The 21,006-nt window shown below is 42.7% G+C and overlaps 1 protein-coding gene across 1 annotated transcript; it reads right to left on the bottom strand.

The window, feature by feature from the left end:
• Window positions 1–384: 384 nt before the first annotated feature.
• Window positions 385–20,396, bottom strand: ETNPPL (ethanolamine-phosphate phospho-lyase). Its single transcript, XM_008150265.3, has 13 exons — window positions 20,292–20,396; window positions 17,696–17,814; window positions 17,270–17,429; window positions 13,125–13,199; window positions 9,732–9,822; window positions 8,758–8,874; window positions 7,456–7,538; window positions 6,124–6,349; window positions 5,101–5,255; window positions 4,381–4,470; window positions 4,044–4,174; window positions 1,926–1,996; window positions 385–779 (listed from the first exon to the last, which is right to left on the bottom strand). Exons 1-13 carry the CDS (start codon window positions 20,345–20,347, stop codon window positions 651–653), a joined length of 1,503 nt encoding a protein of 500 aa, XP_008148487.2. The 5' UTR covers window positions 20,348–20,396; the 3' UTR covers window positions 385–650.
• Window positions 20,397–21,006: the final 610 nt, after the last annotated feature.

Raw genomic sequence — 21,006 nt, 5'->3', positions numbered from 1 at the left:
TGCCTCTTGAGACTGTTTCTGCTGTGCTCCTTGCTCCCTGACCCCACGTGCTCAGGAGCATGATTAACTGAGTCCTAGTTCCCCGCCCGAGGTCTGGATTATCCATTCACTTTTTAACATTTGCTGTATTGTTATTTTTTCCCCCCAAATGACTTTAATTTTACCACCCCAACTCTTAATATTCTTTGCAAAAGAAGAATAAACACTTTGCTAGTAAAAAATGCTTGGTTTACATCATCTTTTATTTTATTATAGTCCATAAATATATACCAAAGGAATCATTATAGATTTCATATTTTAAGGCATGAAGTCTCCAAAGTTAAGGAAACTATTGTACTTTGCTCTCTCATTTCAAACATCAGAAGTAAAACTGCCAACATAATATTCAACTTAAACATTTAATTTAGCGGAATAAATTAAGTATATTCAGGAGGTTCAAGTAAGGAATTAACAGGCTAGAGGCTGAACTAATAATCTTGACATGGTTTGATCATGACTTGGTTTATTCTTTCTACTCATTGACCTTTTTTATTGACCAATCTATGTGGAATGCAAATGCTACCTTTAGAGAGTACAGAGCGCTGTTAAGAAGACACTTTCATTCCGTCTCTGTAACTCAGGACATTTATCTTCTTTGAAACACGAATCTTTCATGTCTTGAGCCTCTTGCTGAGCAGTGAATGCTTATCTGAGCACAATCCATTTCTCTTCTGGCTGGGGTTTTCTTTCTGGTCCGGGGCCCCTTCACTGCGCAATTCCAAGTGTGCTTCCTTAGGCTTCTGCAAGACAGGTGTGCAAAGGCCAGTGGCACTCCCCCTCTAACCAGCCCAGCCTCCCAAAGGCTGACCCTCAGGCTGGCAGACAAACACAACACACAGAACACAACATAACACATAGCACAACACGTGTTGTTCCTCCCTTCCCCTGCTACATATCTTCCATATCTTCCGTTGAAATGGGATGTCAACATAAAATCTGGATTCCAAGCCAACATTTCAGAAATGTGTGTTAACTTTGCTAACTCCAAAGTAGGATTTCCCATGGTGATCGCCTTATGGAAGCTCCTTTTCAGTGCTTGCTCAGCACTTATACCCACGCTTCTGTCCTAGCCAGATTAGCTACTCTCGAACCGCAGGTAATCATTGATTTCTAGAGTTGGTTTGTGCTGTGCCGGGAGGCAGAAGCAGATCTTATTAGCAAATCATTTGCTCTCATTCAAACGGCCTCGTGCTTTTCACTGAGGAAAAGGACTTTGCTGCCCACTGGATGTGCAGGCGGGCTCAAGGCACTGACTGCTCCTTTATTCGTCAAAGCCATAAACAAATTATGCAACAAAGCCTCTCAAGTTTTTGGCCTTACTGTTTCCCGCCCACCCTGGGAGCTCTTTCCCCAACCCGGGCAGCTCAGGGAGGGAATGGAAAGGCCCTCTGCTGGAAGTGCCTCCAATGCAGAAAGCACTGGCTGCCAGGCGGTTCCCAGGCTCCGGAGGCCATTCGAAGTTTCGACTTTAGTTCACTTCTGGACCAAACTCTGGCATGTTGGAGCCACGCTGCGAATGCTTCTGATTTTACAGAGAGGTGTGTGGGGAACTGAGGCAGCGTCAGGCGGTCTCAGAGCAAACAAGAAGGCGTTTAAGATGAGTAATCATCTCTATAAATCTTGAAGGCCCTCTTTATGCACCTGAGAGGTTTTGGTGGCTGTTATGGGAATGATCCTAGCGGAATGGTTCTGTGGTTTATTCCTTTCAAGCGACCTGACACACACTTGAAATTCAGTCGTGCACTCAAAACTGCAATAAGCCCACCCTAGCAAAGGCGGGTTTTATTCTAAAGGTCATTGTACAATTTTTTAAAAAATTGCAATCTTTTTTCATAAATTCCTAAAGTTTTTCACTTTCCCCTAAAAACAAAGTAGCCGATTCTTACCTTTGTTCTGCATGGTGTAGTCTCAGAGATCGTCACACCCTCAGAGTTGGCTCCAATGGCTTCTTCTAAAACTACATCAAGGAGGGCACAATGGAGGAGACAGAACATAAAAATCCCCAAAAACCCTTTCGGTATCTATAGGAATGCTCTTAAGAAGAGAGAGGTCAGTGTGCTAAAAAAATGTGTCACTATGCAAATGGCTGCTTTTACGCTTTTCTTGTGGTGTTTCATTAGTATCATTTCCAAGTGGCACTTGAGCCGGTGTTAGCTCTGCCTCGGTCACTTTATTCAAAAGAAATGCTTCAGCTCATCCTTGATAATGCTTAAGCTCCGAGATGAATTTTAAGTAACAGTGATGGGCTTGCCCCAACCTCTACTCTTTCTATTGCCTGGTCCTTCTCGGGACCAGAGGACAGGCAGTGGTGTGAGGAAAGCTTGCCAGGTTTCGGTGTCAGCACACTTGGTCCAAAGGCCCTGGCTTATTACAAAGAACTTGGGCTGACCCGCAAGTTGCATGCTACACTGACTCCTGGCTTCTCAGCCTTGTCTTGCCCCTGAAAGACTGAGAAGGGAGCAGAGAAGTTGAATCTTAAAAATACAACTAAAGCAACAACAAAAACGCTAACTTTTAGCAGTGCTTTATGTTTTTCAACATGGCTTTATATTGCTGGCTTACTTTCCAATCTCAATTTATGCTCGTGATAGAAAAGTAAATTAACCTAATTCTATAATATAGGTAAACAAAAGATAAATTCCAATGATAGGCTATAATTATAAATGACAAGCAAAAGTCCTCAAAATTTATATTGCAATAAGTGAAATACACAAAATCAAATGATTCAGCATATAACAATTGTTAACCTGTAGTCTATAATTTGTGTTAATACTGTTTTACATATTTTCACAGTACAATGTTGAAATACTATACACTGCAGCATTTGCAGTGCATGGCACAATGTTGACATGCATTTTTTTCTTAAAAAAGGGAAAATCCTATCTAATAAAGAGGGAATATGCAAATTGACTATCACATCGTAACAAAAATGGCTGCGCCCACAGCAGAGGCAGGGATTCCATAACACAAGATGGCTGCACCCACAGCGGAGGCCGAGTTCCTGTAATGAGCCTTAACGAGCAATCAGCAGGGACCTCAGGCTGCAAATGTGTCCCAGTGCCAGGCTTGGGGACCTGAGGCGGTGCTCCCTGCTTGGCGGGGCTTGACGGGGGACCTCAGGCTGTGCCCCCCACCCCGGCGCCGGGCCAGGAGACCTGAGGCCGCAACCCCCACCGGCGGGGCTTGACAGGGGTGGGGCCAGCCAGGTCTGGATCTAGCCCAATGGGGGTGGGGACGGTTGGGTCTGGGTCTTTCACAATTTCGAGGCGCATGTGGTGGGCGGGGACTTGACTCTGGTTCCCATGGTGTGCCCCAGACTCTGACAGGAGGAAAATTTTCATATACATTTTACTAATTTTCTTTCATCTCTGACACTTCTATTATAGAGAAAGGGCAAATAGCAATATTAAAATATTTCCTCTAATTAATTCCCTTTTAATGTGCATGAATTTTGTGCACCAGGTCACTAGTAAATGATAAAAGTTAAACTGCACTATTGCAGTAAAAGCTTAGGTTTGGAGTTGTGTGAGTGCAAACAGAAAATTTTGATTTAACTCAGAATCCATGATGTAGTTATTCTTCAGCTTATCTTTTCCTAGTTCTATAAATACTAAGTTAACATTCATTTCTGCCTCCACTTTCTTCATGAATAACAATATGCAGCCGAAACCGGTTTGGCTCAGTGGATAGAGCGTCGGCCTTCGGACTGAAAGGTCCCAGGTTCGATTCCGGTCAAGGGCATGTACCTTGGTTGCGGGCACATCCCCAGTAGGGGGTGTACAAGAGGCAGCTGATCGATGTTTCTCTCTCATCGATGTTTCTAACTCTCTATCCCTTTCTCTTCCTCTCTGTAAAAAATCAATAAAATATATTAAAAAAAACAAAAACAAACAAACAAACAAACAAAAAAACAATATGCAGTCATGTATGACCAGGACGGGGTTAGGGGTGGAGAGCATGGCGTGTGGGGGGCAAGGAGGAATCTTAAAAACCTGTGAACACACCTGTTAGAATCCCATCAAGTTGGTCCACCAAAAACTTGGCATCTTCTTCAGTGAAGCACATAGGTGGCTTTATTTTAAGCACATTTCTGTGAGGTCCATCGGCGCTGAGCAGCACCCGCTTTTCTTTCATCCTAATCAGGATACAGGAAACACGTGTGAGTGCATACAAATGGTGGCAAGGTTCTTTAAGAATAATCTTCTGCACGCAAGAAGCCCACACTTATAAATTGTATGGCTTAAACTTTCCTTATTTGGAGGGGTGGGAGGAAGTAAAAGAAGCTTTCAAGAGGGTGGGCATCCCAGAATCCAGACCCCAAACAGGCGGGAGTGCATTTACTTGTAGATAATGTGCTGCGCTTCGGCTGTGGCGGGGGTCCTTCTCTGATGGTCCTTCACTAAGTCAATTCCGATGAAAAGGCCGACACCCCTGAGGGAGGTGAAGAAAGAAAACTCAACACACACACTCTACCAAACCCTACATTGTCGCAACAAGTTAACACGGTCCCCACGCTTCAGGTGACTGTGACTCCCGTTAAGGGTCATTGTAATTGATTCTGACTAATCCAAGACACCAATCCAGGGCCCCCGCCTCCTTCTAGTTCCTGAAACAAGTTAGTTTTTGTCATCCAATGCCACCCCTCCCTCACTTATCTGTAAAAGGCTTAAAAACAACCTCTTCAGATCATTTAGTGTCTCAGGGCATTAATGATGGTAAATGTTTATATCTATATATGCAAAATACCAAGTTTTCCCGGATATCATTTAAAATAGTTTTGAATAGATCATTTAAAGTTACTGTAAGTTCCTTCTTTTCATCTTTTCAGTGCTGAAATTACCCCAACTTTATCTTTAAAATATAAAAGATATACTAGTACACCCAAACATTAGCAGGAATGATGATATCTGGGTTCTAGATTAAGAATAAGCTTTGTGTTTTATGTTTTCAGGGTTTTCTAGATTTAATTTTATGCAATTTATTTTACATTTTATAAGATAAACGTAAGCTATTTCATTTGGAAAAAAGGATAAGTACATAACAGCGCCATGATAAACACACCTGACATCTCCTATCAAAGTGTGCTTAGCCTTCTGTTTATTCAGTAACTCAGTAAGATAACTCCCTACTCTTGTGGCATTTCCTTGAAGGTCTTCATTTTCAATTACATCCAGGACAGCCAAAGCAACAGCAGAAGATACTGGATTTCCTCCATACTTCATTCAGAAAAAAAAAAAAAAAAGAAGATAAATGAGAAAACATAATAATTAAATTAGCGGTATTACTTCATCTATGAGAAATTTGTCTCATACATAAGCAAGTAAAGATATAATTTCAATAAAATTCTCTTGTGATTTCATTTCATAAATTTAGAACATAGCATGATTCTATTCATTCAGGATTAAAGGGAAATTCATTCCAAATTATATTTTCCATGCTACATAAGGACGATCAGGAAATGTATTGATTCACGCAAACAAAAAAATAGACAATGTGTTGGGAATTAAGGATTTCAGAGTGTGGTTCAGTGAGGGGGATATGGATTTCTGCCCTTGAATAGTTGTGTGACAACAGCTAAGCAATGACATTTTCTCCAAATAACTTATGTCGTTGGATTTGAATCTTACCTTTAGCTATGCCAAATCCGATTACCCATACTGTATACACTATAATAATTTTTCCAAGCTTAAGCTTATTACTTTTGGGGGTAAAACCAAGGAAATAAGATTTCCCGAATAAAAATTTAGTATCTCCTGCAAGAGCCATACAACATTTATAGTACTAAATCACCTAAACAGGGATGTTTTGGAACTTAAAATGTGATACAAAACAAAGAAATAGTATTATCTGCTAGTGAAATATCACAGCCTCTTGAGTTTAGCAGGGCAGCCATCTATTAATGGAATAACTAATAATAACATTGGAGGAAAGATGCAGAAGGAAAAATACAAGCATCATGTCCGATAGGATGAAACCCGGTTAGATCAAAGTTTAGCGAGGGTCCTGGGGTGGCTAGCGGGCAAGAAGTGTAAGAACAGGCATTGTGTTAACCTCTTAGCATGAAAGTCAGGGACCAAGATCTACCGTGTTGAAATACTCCATTCCGGAGCTGCTGAAGGCTTCCGCGATCTCTTGGGTGGTTACCACGCACGCCACCGGGTGGCCGTTGCCCATGGGCTTCCCCATTGTGACGACGTCTGGCACGAAGGCTTCGCCATGCATCTGGAAACTCCAGAAATGCTTCCCAACGCGCCCAAAGCCTACCTGGACCTCATCAGCTATAAACACACCCCCTGCTGCGCGTACATAGCTGGAAAGCAAAAGGACAGTCTCATGCCTTCAGGTCGCCGCGAGTCCCCGCCCCCACCCACAAAGATGCAGATTATTGAGCACTCAAAAAAAAAAAAAAAAAAGTGTTGCCAATCGGAAGCCTGGAATCGTTGATAAAAATATTCCAGTGCTCAGAACCCCCAACGACACCTATGTGGTCACTGACTTTGAACTATAACCACATCATCTCCAGATTATATCGATTCTCTATTTAGATTTGGGTTTGTGTTCAAGTAAGCTCTGCGGCAGTTTTTTGTTTGTTTGTTTGTTTGCTTGCTTTTTATCCTCACCCGAGGATATTTCCCCATTGCTTTTTAGAGAGAGAGGGAGAGAGAGGGGTGGACAGAGAAATAGCGATGTGAGAGAAGCACATCCATTGGTTGCCTCCTGCATACGCCCGACCAGGGCCTGGGCCACAATCAACCTGGGACCCTTTGGTCGCAGGCTGACGGTCTATCAACTGAGCCAAACTGGCTAGGTCAGTGGTCGGCAAACTGCGGCTCACGAGCCACATGCAGCTCTTTGCCCCTTGAGTGTGGCTCGCGTTAGAACCACTTCTTCAAAATAGACTCGCCCAGGCTGAAAACCGACTTCTGCGCATGGGCCACAAAGTTTCAGTCGCACTGTATGTGCGCACCCGCACGTGGCATTTTGTGGAAGAGCCACACTCAAGGGGCCAAAGAGCCGCATGTGGCTCACGAGCCATGGTTTGCCGACCACTGGGCTAGGTTACAGCAGTATGTTAAGTGGGAAAATTAAGAAGTGAACAAGAAGTCATGTTTAGCAGGATTAATCTTCAAATTTTTGCTAACTGTTAAGGCTGAGGCACTGGCCAATCAGAGAGAATGTCAGGCAAGAGGCTGAGGCAGAGTCCTGGAGGGCCCCTGCCGGACCACATGTAAAACTCTTCATTTGCTGGATCTTGGGAGTTTGAAGGAATCCAGGAGCCGTGGGATGGCAGGCACTCCGAAGTGGCTATTGACTAGCTGGTTTGGAAGTACTTCAATATGTTAACAACCAGTGTGGCCCTATAGAATTGTCCTGGTGCCCTCAGTGTGACCAAGAATGCCCGTGTCAAGTACATACTCTGCCACTTTCTGGAAGTAGCCTGCTGGAGGGATTACTTGTCCACCACAACTCTGCATAGATTCAGCAATAAAGGCAGCAATCTACAAAAGAGAAGATGGGGTCAAAGTTCATTAGGTCCCCCTCATGCCGCCTGAAAAAGAGGACTTCCTATAGAGCAGGTTTTTAAAAAAATGGCTGGGAATGGATCTGTGGCAAGTGGCAAATAGGCCATTTAATTAAAAAGAAAAGATGTCTATGATGAAAAAGCAAGTGATCTGAAGCTTTTGTTTTTGAAATCCTAGGGTATCAATGAAACTACCAGGAGAAACGGAGGAGAGGGAGCTTTCCATTTTTTAATAATTAATTTAAGCACTGTTTTTATTAGGATCAATGGAATAAGACCGATGTTTTGCTCAGTCTTGATATGAATCTCTTAAAAATTACCCAGGTTTTAACTACATTACTGTGGTGCCTATTCCTCAGGGTGGTGAAATGGGACTGCCTGAGGCTGGAATTTGCACTAATGAAATGGGAGGATGACTTGAGGCCACACACAAGTTACTGTGTTATATTTCTAGTCCTTGTCCTGAACATGCTTAACTCAACAGACTTAGGCAATTCACAATAGGAACTACAGAGAAAGTGTTCTAAGAGGCTAAGAAAGGAGCAGAAGAATGGATAACACTGGGCGAAGAAGAGAAAGCATAGAACTATTGAGATATGAAGTCAAGAGAATCAAGGTAGGGTGAAGACTCAGAAAACAGAAAGTCTTTTTCCTACTCTGAAGGATTCTGGTTCTGTCTTAGAAGCCCAGGCCCAGATCGGAAGAAACTATTTCTGCTGTGACTTACCCAAGCTCCGGGCCTTCAGGAAAGTTGAACCAGTTCAAGGGAAGCACCAAGGCTCCCTTGTGGGTCTGGAGTCTGCACTGGGCCTGATGCTCCAGGGACGCTCTGCCTGTTCCCTCCTGTCACCGTGTGTTGGCCCCTCCTGCTGCTCTGCACTGGGGAAATCTGTCCCTGGCCTATCACCTTCCTTCATCCTCTCTTCCCTGTCCCTTTGGACTAGAGCCTGCCTCCCACTAGGAAGGTCAGAGCTAGGCCATCAGCTTTGGGACAGGCACAGTGATTGCATTTCCAGGATAAATAAAAATAGTTTGAGAGGCATGACTATAACAATGCACTTTTTGAAATATGTAACCAGAGAAGAACAGAAAGGGAATTGAAATCTAATTCTTTTCCATCTCTCCAATGTATCACAATGACTTAAATTCATTTTTATAAAAGATGTTAAAATGTTTCCAAAGCTGTAAATACACACCTTCCTTCCATTCTTATGAGCTGCTTCAATGATTTTCTGCACTTCATCTGCATAAGCACTGGCCGGGTCTGCATGGTCTTCTCTATATTTTCCTCGGTAAGTATCTGGAATTGGTGCCTGAAAACATCAAATGGTAGAGTTTCTAATGATTTGCTTCTTGCACAAAATGAGCTTTTAAAATTTGGCATTTCCCCACAAAAGCATATTGGGAAGGTGACCATGTGGATTTAAGTGACTATAGGTTCTTTTCCCACAACATTTCTGAATTCGGTGAGTACTGAAATCTTTTCACTGTGAATGGGAGCTTGGATTAGCTCCAAGAGCTTTATAAATCATGACTGCATACCTACTCACATAGGGACAAAAGTCAAACTAACAGTGTGATTATATTATTGGAAAATTTCAATGAATGCAAACTCTATTAACTATTTTAGTTAGAAAATAAACTAACATTTACCAATTATATAGCAAACTGTAATCATTCAAAAACTCGAATGTCTTAGCACTGCTTCCAGATCTTAACATTTTGAAAGATGGTATTGATGATTCTCTTGAGAAAGTCTACTGATCCTTAATTAAACCAAATGAAATTTACTGTTTCAACAATTTAATTGGTTTATTTTACTTAATAAATCTAGGTAATAATTTAACATAGAGCAATTTAATTTTAAGACAGTCATACACACTTAATTGAACTTTGAATTTCAAGGTGACATCAGTGATAGAAAAAGTAATTGAAGACCAAGGGGCAAGAAAAATAAACTGGTAGCTGTCAATAACAACTATCAGTACCACTATACTAATTTGCCCATTGTGGTACTCATCAATGGAGTTTAAGCCACATCCTCTCATTAACTGCTCTAGATCTTAGTTTCTTTCTCATGGTTTCATTTCAATGAAAGGGTTGGACTGGATTATCACTAGGCATTCGTCCAGTTACTAATATTCTCATTCTTGGATTCTAAAATACTTACCACATGCACAAATTCTTTCTTGACATCTTTGCCCTTTCTAAATTTATATGGACTGATCTCAATTAAAGATGTTAGGTGACCATGGTAAGCACTGAAAAGAAAAAAACAGTAAACTAAATTGCTCAAAGAATATTGTTTATCTAGCATATGAAGAATAATATTACATCTCATCCAGGGAGAATCTCAATATTGGTGCCAGATTTAACAGTATGGGATCTAATTTTTCATGGCAAGACTGGCCATTTAATTTGTCCAGTTGTTTTTATTCATGTAATAAAATACAAGGAAAGCCAAATATGTATCCTCATAAAAAATTTCTTTTTAGCCAGAAAAGAACTTAATAGTTTAAAATTATATCTGTTAGCTTAGTCTACATGTAAAAATATTATTTTCTATAGCTTCATGAACAACTTCTTACATGTATTTGATAGTTACATTTCAGTAAATTTTAAAAATATCTATATCATGTAATGAGCTGTGTTTCTGTTTGGGATGATTTCCAAAGGATGTCCAGTTGCGTTTATCAGGCAAATACAAGTTGATAAGGAAGAGAAGAACTAAGATTGAGAGGTGATCAAGTGGCTATGAAATTCCTTTCTTTCACTTAAAATACAGGTGGCTCTGATATTCTCTTTTCTGTTTCTTGCCCAGAGATATAATTGAGAGATCTGCAAAAGAAGTTATAAGAGGCCCATGAATAGATAAAGCAAAGAGGGAGCACTTTCTTCACCATAGTTTAAACCCTGCTACAGAGCTGTAGTAATGCAATTAGTATGGCCTTGGAAAAAGACCAGAGAGACGACTAGGACAGAAGGTGACCTCGGAGACACATCCGCACATAAATGGTGACACTGGGACTCCAGGGGGATTCAATATGAGGAGTAATTATTAAAACAAAGAAGACTATCTTTGTGACCTGGGGGCTGAGAAACAGATATTAATAAAACAAAGAAAACATAAAGCATAAGATGAAAATTTTATCTCTTTGATCAAAATTAAAGATTTCTGTGGAAGAATTCCAATGACAAAGTTAAAAGACATATGATAGATAGGAAAAAAAACATCTGAAATGTCTCAGATTAATTCCCAAAATTAATTCTGCCCATATATTAGGATCACTTGGGGAATTTTAAAACAAGTCTGTTTTCTAGAATCAGCCTCTAGAGATTCCCTTTCATTGGTCCGGCATGGAGCCTGACATTGGTATAAAAAAAATAAAAATCCCCAGGTAATTTTAAAACACAGTCAAGATTTAGATCCTCTGATCTAGACATGTAAGCAACTGCATACCAACAAGAAAAGGGTAGAATCCCAATTTAAAAAAATGGGCAAAGAATACGAACAGTAATTTTCAGAAGAGAATTCACCAATGCATAAGTATATAAAGAGACACTCAAACTCATAATTACAAAATTGCAAATTAAAACAACATTGGAGTCATATTTCATACCTATTAAATGGGCAAACATCAGAAAAAAATTAGAAAGCAGAACAGGTTTTGTTGGAGATATGGAAAAATGGAAAATTTCATGCACTGTGTAGTGTTGCAACCATTTTTGGAGGTGGACCTGGCAGTGTTTAGTAAATCAGCAATGTTTATAGGACCCCTATGGTCTAGCAATCCTGTTTCTGCGTATTTATTCCTAAGAAATTCCTGGAAAGGTCCGTAGGGCACATGTACAAGGATGCCCACTGCAGCGCTGTTTGTGGTAGCTGGGGCTAAAGGGCATTCACAGTGCCCATCTCTGGGGGGAACGATATGCAACAGTTCTGGCTGCACTGTCCCCTATGACAGCCACACTCACAGGCAGCTATTGAGCACTTGGAATGCTCTAGTCTGAATTGGCATGTGCTTAAGTGTAAAACACACATTGGATTTTAAAGACAATACCAAGAGAGAGCGAGAGAGAGAATGCTCAATGTCTTTCATAATGATTACATGTTGAAATGATATGTCGGGTATAGTGGCTAATAGAAAATTATAAATTCCCTATGTGGCTCAAATTACATTTCTATCGGACAGCACTGAATTAGAATAGATGTACAGCCATTAACGTGGAATCTTGAAACAGTGCTGACGGAAAAAAGTCTGAAACAGAAAGAGATCTACAGCAATGTTTGCAAAATTAAAACAGATGCACATAAAATAATATACACTTTACAAAAATAAAAGATATACATTAGATGTTTTAGAATAGTTGTCTATAAGTGGGGAAGAATGGGAATAAAATAGAACCAAAAAATCAGCTGTGGTAGCCACCCTGCCCCCAAGATGCCCATGCCCTAACCCTCAGAACCTAAGAAAACGTTACATGGCAAAGGGGACTTTGCAGATGTGGTTGAATTAAGGACCGTGAGGGAGAGATAATCCTGGAGGGTCCAATGTAATCACAAGTCTTTGTAAGTGAAAGGAGCCAGGGGGATGGTGATCAGAAACATGGGAGGTGATGTGAGGATGCAAGCAGAGGCTGTAATGCAAAGGCTGGCTCTGAAGATGAAGGAAGGGACCATGAGCCAAGGAATGCAGGCAGCCCCTAGAAACTGCACAAAGCAAGGAACAGACTCTCCCCTAAAGCCTGCAGAGGAATCCAGCCCTGTTGATGCTTTGATTTTCGCCCTGTGAGAACCATGTGGACTTCTGTCATACAAAACTGTAAGAGAATATATTTGTGTTACTTCAGCCACCAAGTTAGTGGTAATCTGTTCCAGCAACAATAGAAAACCAATACACCAACCAATACATACCAGGTAGAATGGGAGAAGCCTACAGAGGGCAAGAAATAAGGTGCATGTGCAATTCAACCCTCTGTGTTGAAGAGGGGGGTGGAGAAGTAGGAAACAATTTAAAAGAAAAAAAATCTCCTTAGTAAAGATTGAAGTTGTTGGATTGCTTGTTTAAAATGTAATAAATGTACATTTGAGAGGTAAAATTAAATAGTGATCATTAATAGTCATAAACTAACTTTTACTTGGCTCCTTGTTTTCTTTAAATTTTCTCTAAATGATTAGCTTTTAAATTAATTACAGTGCATAATCACAATAGTGAAGTGAATGCTTGGACTTTGAAGAAACTAATTGTATTTTTATTTTGAAAAAGATTTATACACGAAGTGGCCCAATAAATAGTTAATGTGTGAAAAGTAAGCCCAGATTCATGCAAGCCCATGAGACCATAAGCACAGCACCCAGGAGAGCCTCCAGTTTGTAGGTACTTAGAAGGAAATAAGTCTCCTGCAGGCCTGGACTGGCCTTGATACCCTAATACAAGTAAAAGTCACTATGCCACACACCCACCCTCCTCTACTTGTGTTCGTGGTATTAGCATGGATAGGGTCAATACGATTTTGTCTCTGAAGGAGCTTCTTGCTTAGAAATCTTGCGTCCAAGACTTACTGGTCAAGAGTGATCACATCTTGGTGGCCCCTGAACTGCCGAGCCAGGCGCAAGGCTAAGTCATTGGCTTCAGATCTATAAGACAACATGAGGGAACAATGTCATATAAACTCTTTTAAAAATATTTCAAAATTTTAATTAAAAAGTTGTAAGATTCTAATTATAGTAGTTTTCCTTATCTGAGGGGCATGCGTTCCAAGACCCCCAGCAGATGTATGAAACTGTGGATAGTACCAAATCCCATATATACCATTTCCCTCCTATACCAAATCCTATATATACCATTTCCCTCCTATACGCACATGCCTATGTGAGTTTAATTTATAAATTAGGCACAGTAAGAGATTAACAACAACATATGTGTGTGTGTGTGTGTGTGTGTGTATATCTCTCTCTCTCTCTCTCTCTCTATATATATATATATATATATATATATATATATATGTGCGTATATATATATATATATATATAGAGAGAGAGAGAGAGAGAGAGAGGTAATATGCAAATTAGGCTGGGATGCCATAATGGGTCACGACCGGACAGGAGGAGGTTGTGCCCGCAGGTGAGGCCCGGAGTGGAGACGAAGACAGAGACAGGGGCACCTGCCTGAGCTGGCACGGCGGCTTGGGCAGCCCTGGAGCGGACACAGGCAGGGGGGCCGTGGGACGCTGCTAGTCAGGCATGGGTCCCGGCCCCCCCGCGGGGTGCCTCCTTGCATGGCGGGAGGTGGGACGCCTCCTCGCGCGATTGAAATTGTGCACTGGGTCTCTAGTAACTAATAATCAAATAGAACAATTATAACAATATACTGTAATGAAAGTTCTGTGAATGTGATCACTTTCTCTCTACTGGAACTCACCTTTTAACTCAAAGGAAGCACTTTTCAGCTTCTCTTTGCATATCCAAACTGTCAGCACCACTCTTTGTGCTTTGGGGCCATTATTCAGTAAAATCAGTGCCCCTTGAACACAAGCACTGTGACACCGTAGGGCAGTGGTCGGCAAACCGCGGCTCGCGAGCCACATGCGGCTCTTTGGCCCCTTGAGTGTGGCTCTTCCACAAAATACCACGTGCGGGTGCACACATACAGTGCGATTGAAACTTCGTGGCCCATGCGCAGAAGTCGGTTTTCGGCCTGGGTGAGTCTATTTTGAAGAAGTGGTTCTAAAGCCGAGCCACACTTAAGGGGCCAAAGAGCCGCATGTGGCTCTCGAGCCACGGTTTGCCGACCACTGCCGTAGGGGATCAGACAGTCAATCTGATCACTGAGGGGGCACTAAGTGACTAGTGGGCCGGGGATGCGCACACTGTGGTTACACTGGAAAAAGGAATGATTCACGTCCCAGGCAGGACAGAGCCAGATGGCACGAGATTTCATCATGCTACTCAGAATGGCCCATATTTTCAGACCACGATTGGCCATGGGTAACTAAAACCACAAAAAGAGAAATCTCGAATAAGGGGTGGGGAACATTGTATTCAGAAATGTATTAAGAAATAAGTTGAACTCCTCTCCTTCACCTTTAATCTTGCCCATCCAACAATATCACCTCATCCTTCTAATACAAGTTCCCAAATGTCTTCAATAGAGAATGAGACACAGAAGAAACAGTGCAAATGAGGGATATGCTGCCCATTTCACACGCTAGCGGAGTTCAGCCACATCAGTAGGTGATTAATTTTGAGGACATTTAGAAGCCTGATCTCCCTGGGAGGAATGGGAGTGTGGGGGCCCATTAACTTGGCTACTAAAGTCTATTGTACTGGCCCACTATTTAATTAATTTCTTATCTATAAGATGAAGATTATAATTTTTCAACCTGGTTCAGAGAGTCTAACTATACTACTCAGACACAGGGGAAGAATATAATCAATTGTGCAATGCTTTCTATGCCAGACATCATGGTGTGTGTTTTGCTTGTATTTATTCTCATAACTATTCTAACAGGCTAGTATTGTCATCTCCTTTTTATAAATGAGGAAACAGCCTCAGAGAGCATAAGTGACCAGAATGAGTTCTCACAGCTAATAAGAAGTAGAGTTAGGTTTCAGACTGAAGCCTGTTTAACTTCAAGATTATTCTGCGCACTCTCCCAGGCTCCATCACCTCCAGTCTTTGGAGACAGCCTTCTTCTTCTTCTTCTTTTTTTTAAAAAAATATATTTTTATTGATTTTAGAGAGGAAGGGAGAGGGAGAGGGAGAGATAGACATATCAATGATGATACAGAATCATTGATTGGCTGACTCCTGCGCTCCCCCTACTGGGGACCAAGCCCACAAACCAGCCATGTGCCCTTGACCGGAATCAAGCCTGGGACCTTTTTGTCCACAAGCCAACACTCTATCCATTGAGCCAAACTGGCTAGGGTGGGAACAGCCTTCTTTGAGGACAGTGTTCTCTGAGGCTAATCCCTCTCTGACTGCATAGGATTCTTTGGCAGTAAAAGTCAATTATGATATTTAGTTTATTAAAAGCAAGAATGCTTTTAAACAACCTATCTTAATTCCTTTTTATCCAGTGTTTTTTAAAAATGTTTTATTGATTTTAGAGAGAGAGAGAGAGAGAGGAACAGACAGGGAGAGAGAGAGAGAGAGAGAGAGAGAGGAACATCGATGTGATAGAGAAACACCGATTGTTTGTCTCCTGTATGCACCCAACTGGTAATTAAACCTGAAACCCGGGCATGCGCCCTGACCAGGAATCGAACTGGCAACCTTTTGGGGCACAGGATGATGCTCAACTCACTGAGACACACCGCTCAGGGCAAAATATCTTATCTCTTTACAAAGAAAAAAGAATGACCTTCTGGTTTAAAATTTGCTACTAAAATATATCATTGAGAAGGTACATGTACAGAATTTCTAATAGCTAATTTTAACACATACAAATCATTTAAAAATATAAGTTTATGCTGAATATACAGGTTTCCTCCCAATATAACATTGCATTGTGAGCTTTTCACATGTTATTAGGCATATAATTTCAAAACATATTTTTTTTGTGTGTGTTAATCCTCACCCAAGAATACATATTTTTCCCATTGATTCTTTTCAGAGAGTGGAAGGGAGGGGAGAGACACACAGAGAGAAACATTGATGTGAGAGAGACGCATCAATTGGTTGCCTTGCATACTCGCCCTGACCGGGGCCAGGGATCCAGCATGCAACCCAGGTACAAGCCATTGACCAAAATCTAACCCAAGACCCTTCAGTCTGCGGGCTGATGCTCTAACCACTGAACTCACTGGCTAGCTCAAAACATACTTTTAATGTCTGCACAATATTCCAGAATACATATGTAATCATTTGAATTTACAGAATTTGAAAGTTGGAATGTATCTATTCACCTGAATTTTTTCTTCCTTTCCTTTGTGGAAATATGTTCATTTGCCTAAGAAAACAAATCAATCACAAATCTTACTAAAGCCCTGGCTAGGTAGCTCAGTTGGTGGGAGCATAGACCTGTACACCGAAAAGGTTGTAGGTTTGGTCCCTGGGTGGGTTGTGTAAGGAAAGCAACCGATGGATGTTTCTCTCTCACATTGATTTTTTTTTCTCTCCCTCTCTCTCCCTTCCTCTTTCTCCAAAATCAATAAACATATCAATAAAAAAAATCTTACAAAAGTAATAGCTTGTTCAGTAGAGTTCTTTCTTTGATGAATTTCCTCATTCATGCTTTGAAAGGACTAAGCTCCTGGCTTCTTTAGCTACTTACTCTACTGCTGGAAGAGAGGCGTGTCACTTGACTAGTTAGGTTTTCTCACATGAGCACCAGACTTGAATATTTTTTGCAGTGGATGGCCTAAGTAGCAACCCTTTTGGGATACTTAAACGGATGCCGTCCCATCTCTCACCAAGAAAACCATGGTGATAAACAGTTGAGTGGCACATTCATCATCAGACTGTTGTTACAGGCTGTGCTCAGAAGCCTTGGAACATGCGGCCGCTGTCCTACCTGCCACAGGCTGGGGAGTAAAGCACAGGAACCAGACTGGCCAGGTCCCCGGTGTCTGGTCACTTAGTAAATGGCAAGAATGTCAGCAAACCTTGAAATATCGGTGCTCCACGAAAGGTGTGTGCGTGTGCGAGAGAGGAAACAAAGAGATTGCTGGGAATGGGACGGGCGGGAAGCCTGGAGACATACCCTGAATTTGTAAAATAGCAAACGGAGAGCTTCTCCGGCAGAGTCGCGCAAAGGCGCTTGGCGTACTCCACAAGGTTGTCGTGGAGGAACCGAGAGTTGGTATTGAGCAGTTCCATCTGCTTCACGGCAGCTTTGACCACTTCTGGGTGACAGTGTCCCACTGAAATTCAGGAGACAAAAGCCAAAGACATAAGTTACAACACTAAATGCCTGGCCAGTGAGGGGGATTCTGAAGCAAGAAAACCAAGCAAAAGCTGAGCTCCTTTCTCTTGCACATTTTGCTGCAACTCTTCTCTGCTTTTGACTACTGGCCCCGGTCAGCAAAGGAACTGCAGCCTCTGGAATTCCTGGGGCAAATATTAATGGTGCCACGTCTGCCTGACTCCATAGAGGTACCCTCCAGACACCTCAAGGCAGGGCAGTTACCATGGGCGACGTTGTTGATGCAGTCCAGGTACCGCTCGCCTTTCTCGTCATACATGTACTGCCGCTGGGCTCGCACTATTTTGATGGGGTCCGCAGCGAAGAACATTTTGCAGGAGGGCCTGGAAATAACGGAAGGGAACATTCTGGTCTGCTAGGACTGCTCAGTGTTTTTCCTTCTCAATGACGGTCATGATAAGTGGAAAATTACAATTACATCGAGAAACTGAAAACACAACCTGGGTGACATACTTTTTAAAAAATATTTCATATCAGCCTGGAACCTTTTATCTTAATCCCGCATTCGTGACACTGCTCACATTTCTTATTGTTATATTAAATTTGCCATGAGTTGACAATACTGTTTAAAGGCACATAGATCAATTCCCATAGCTCTAGTTACATGAACCAACAACTAATTTTCCTTTGGGAATTTTTGTTCTACCAGGAAAAGAAAACCCACCAAATTTTTTTTTTAGGCTTATTATGAGTCAGGAACTGACAGATATTACAAATATTATCTCATTTAGCCATCCCAACAATTGTATGAAATAGGGGTTATTATTGTTCTCATTTTTTATAGGTGAGGAAACTGGGGCACAGAAAAATGAAGACATTTGATTAAGTTTACACAGCTAGTACGTGAGAAAATCAGAATTTGAAAGTACGAAGACTGTCTTATGCCATAGCCCAAGTTAGTGCTTGCTTTCTCTTTCTCTCCTTCTAACCTAATTTATACGAACAATACATAGCGCTAAAGGCTAAATACAAGTAACTTAGTGTTAAATACTATGGAGATTACTTTGAGTAGTGCTTGTTCTGTACCCAATGGATTTTCCATTCTTAAATAATAAAATCCAATTATCATTCTAACCCTTTAATCCACTCTTTTAAGCATAAAAAAAGTCATCAACATTTTTTGTTATTTGGGAATGTCTGGAGTATAAATTTTAGCAACATAGCAACAAGACCAGGTTTCTAACGTTGGCTCTGTGGACACTTAGAAATGCAAACTGAATATATTATTTTTATTTTGGTGATTTTGCATGCAAAGCTCCCCCCCCCCCACACACACACACTAAAGGTAGTCTACAGGCTATTTAAATACCTATATATTAAATTGATATGCATCTCTTTAGAAAGTATTTTCATTATTGCTAATAGGTCATCTGAAATTTTAACACTGCCTAAGCTAAGTAAAACTAATGTGTAATGTGAATTTCTTATTGGTTCATGCTCAGCTGTTAGTGTATACTAAGAGTTAAAAATCCGAAGAAAACCTTTGTTATGAATGAGAGCTGGAAACGGCAGACTTCACCTTCCCGGGTTATCATGTGTTTTCCACCTTGCCCCTCAGACTTCGGGGAAAATTCTCCAGTCAGTTCATGGCTCAACTCCTTCTTTCACAGAATCTGTTCTGCTCGTGTCAGAAATCATTAGGTCCTCATTGGAACCTAACTATATAGGACTGAAAACTAACAGAGTGGAGTGGTGATTAGAAAAAGGGAAAGGGGCGATCAGGTAAGGAGGAATCTGTTTTGATTGTACAGTGGGGCTAACCGGCCTCCGAAATCATTCGGAAACGTCCCGGGTTGGTGTCAGGGGCCTCAGAATGACACACTGCCTAGCACTTCTCCGAAGAAGAGGGCCCTGATTCCTCTCTTTCTTGGGTCCTCGCAGGCCTCTCTCCAGCCAGCCCGCTGCGGCGCTTGCTAATGACTCGTAATTACTGCAGACCCTTGAACTTACAGGATCTAGGGCTTCGAATAGCCGCAATCATCGTTCGTTTTGGCATGAACCTTAAAAAAACAGTCACAAAACCAAACATAACAACAAAAACAGGTCACACTTATTTAACATCGTTTGCTCGCTCGTGTGCAGCAGGATGTTGTTCCTACCCTGCACAGAAGAGGACATTACTTGGCGGAGGCCACACAGGTAACAGGACACCCTCTAGGATCAGAGCCCAGGTCCGACCACGTTCGCGGGTGCCTCACCAAGGGGTGTGCAGCGCGGGCAGCGCAGGCGCACTCTGGAGAGAGCGCCGCAGCTTTGAACTGAACTGTAAGGAGCCCCTGAGCCGTAGGACGGCCGTTCCCAAGTTCTCTCCTGGCTGGGTTAACCCGCTACCTCTGAGCCGAGCGTGCAATAAGGAAAAGTTCACTTTAAACATGATGTCAGGGTTAGTTTGTTTTCATAATCGTCCTCAAAACAAATATTTCTGAGTTCACAGTTTTGGAAACCTTTCGAGTTGAGTTGGTGGGAGCGGCGGAGAGGTGCGCTCCTTCCTCCCAGCGCCCGTCCCGGGAATGGTGTTCGAGGGCCATCACCCCTCCCGGGGAACTCCGCCCGCCGCCCGCGCCCCCCGCCCCGGTCCCGGGACTGCAGGGCCGGGCTGCGCGGGGAGGCGGGGGCCCCGGCAGGAGGGGGCGCCCAGGGCAGGTGCGCGGGCGGCGGGCTCGCACGGGTCTAGCCGCCGCTGGAGCGGAGCTTGGGGCGCGCTCCCGGCTCGCCCGCTCCCTGCCAGGCTCCGCTCTCAGCCCCCAGCACTCATGATTTCCCCCTCTCTGAGCCGTCCCTCGGGGCCGGGAGCCCTTACCCGATGTGCTTCCTCCTCAACGCCAGAGTGTCCTGCTTGCTGTACAGCTCGCACATGGTGGCGGGCGGCCAGGCGCTCCCAGGGGTCCCCTCTCTTGTCTGCGCGCCTCCTCGCAAGTCAGCGGACTGCCTCACCGGCGGGTCTTTCCTCCCGTTCGCCCGCCTTGGGTCCCCTTGCCCTGGCCTTCGGAGGTCAGTGGTGGCATCAACTAGCTAGGGTCATCTCCTTTTAAGTCTTGCCCTGCATTTACCCTTCCCCAAGCCCCACCCCCCTCCGCCTGGTGCCTGCTTGGCAAGTCACTGGACTATCCACTCATTCGCCACCCATCTCCTCCCGCAGTCTAACTGGCTCCAGTTTCTGCCCTGTTGATTCTCACCTCCCCTCCCCATCCCTGTTTCTTCTTCGGACTCGCCTTTTATTTCTCTAACCTTGCCTTCACCTTTCTTCCTCCTCTGCCTGTGCATTCCCCTCCTCCCTGCTTTCGTGTGTGTGTGTGTGTGTGTGTGTGTGTGTGTGTGTGTGTGTGGTTATTTTCTCTTTCTTTTTCTTTTCTTTTTTCTTTCTTTGTGGGGGAGAGAAACATTGATTTGTTGTTTCTGACCAGGGATTGAACCCTGACCTTGGCTTACCAGGAGATCGTTCTAACCAACTGAGCTACTAGGCCAGGCTCTCATTATTTTCTTGTAAATATTCAAAGACAGGCACTCTTTGGAGA

Source organism: Eptesicus fuscus, chromosome 2 (assembly GCF_027574615.1).
Source record: "Eptesicus fuscus isolate TK198812 chromosome 2, DD_ASM_mEF_20220401, whole genome shotgun sequence".
Taxonomy (NCBI): Eukaryota; Metazoa; Chordata; class Mammalia; order Chiroptera; family Vespertilionidae; genus Eptesicus; species Eptesicus fuscus.
This window is presented reverse-complemented; position numbering and strand designations above follow the sequence as displayed.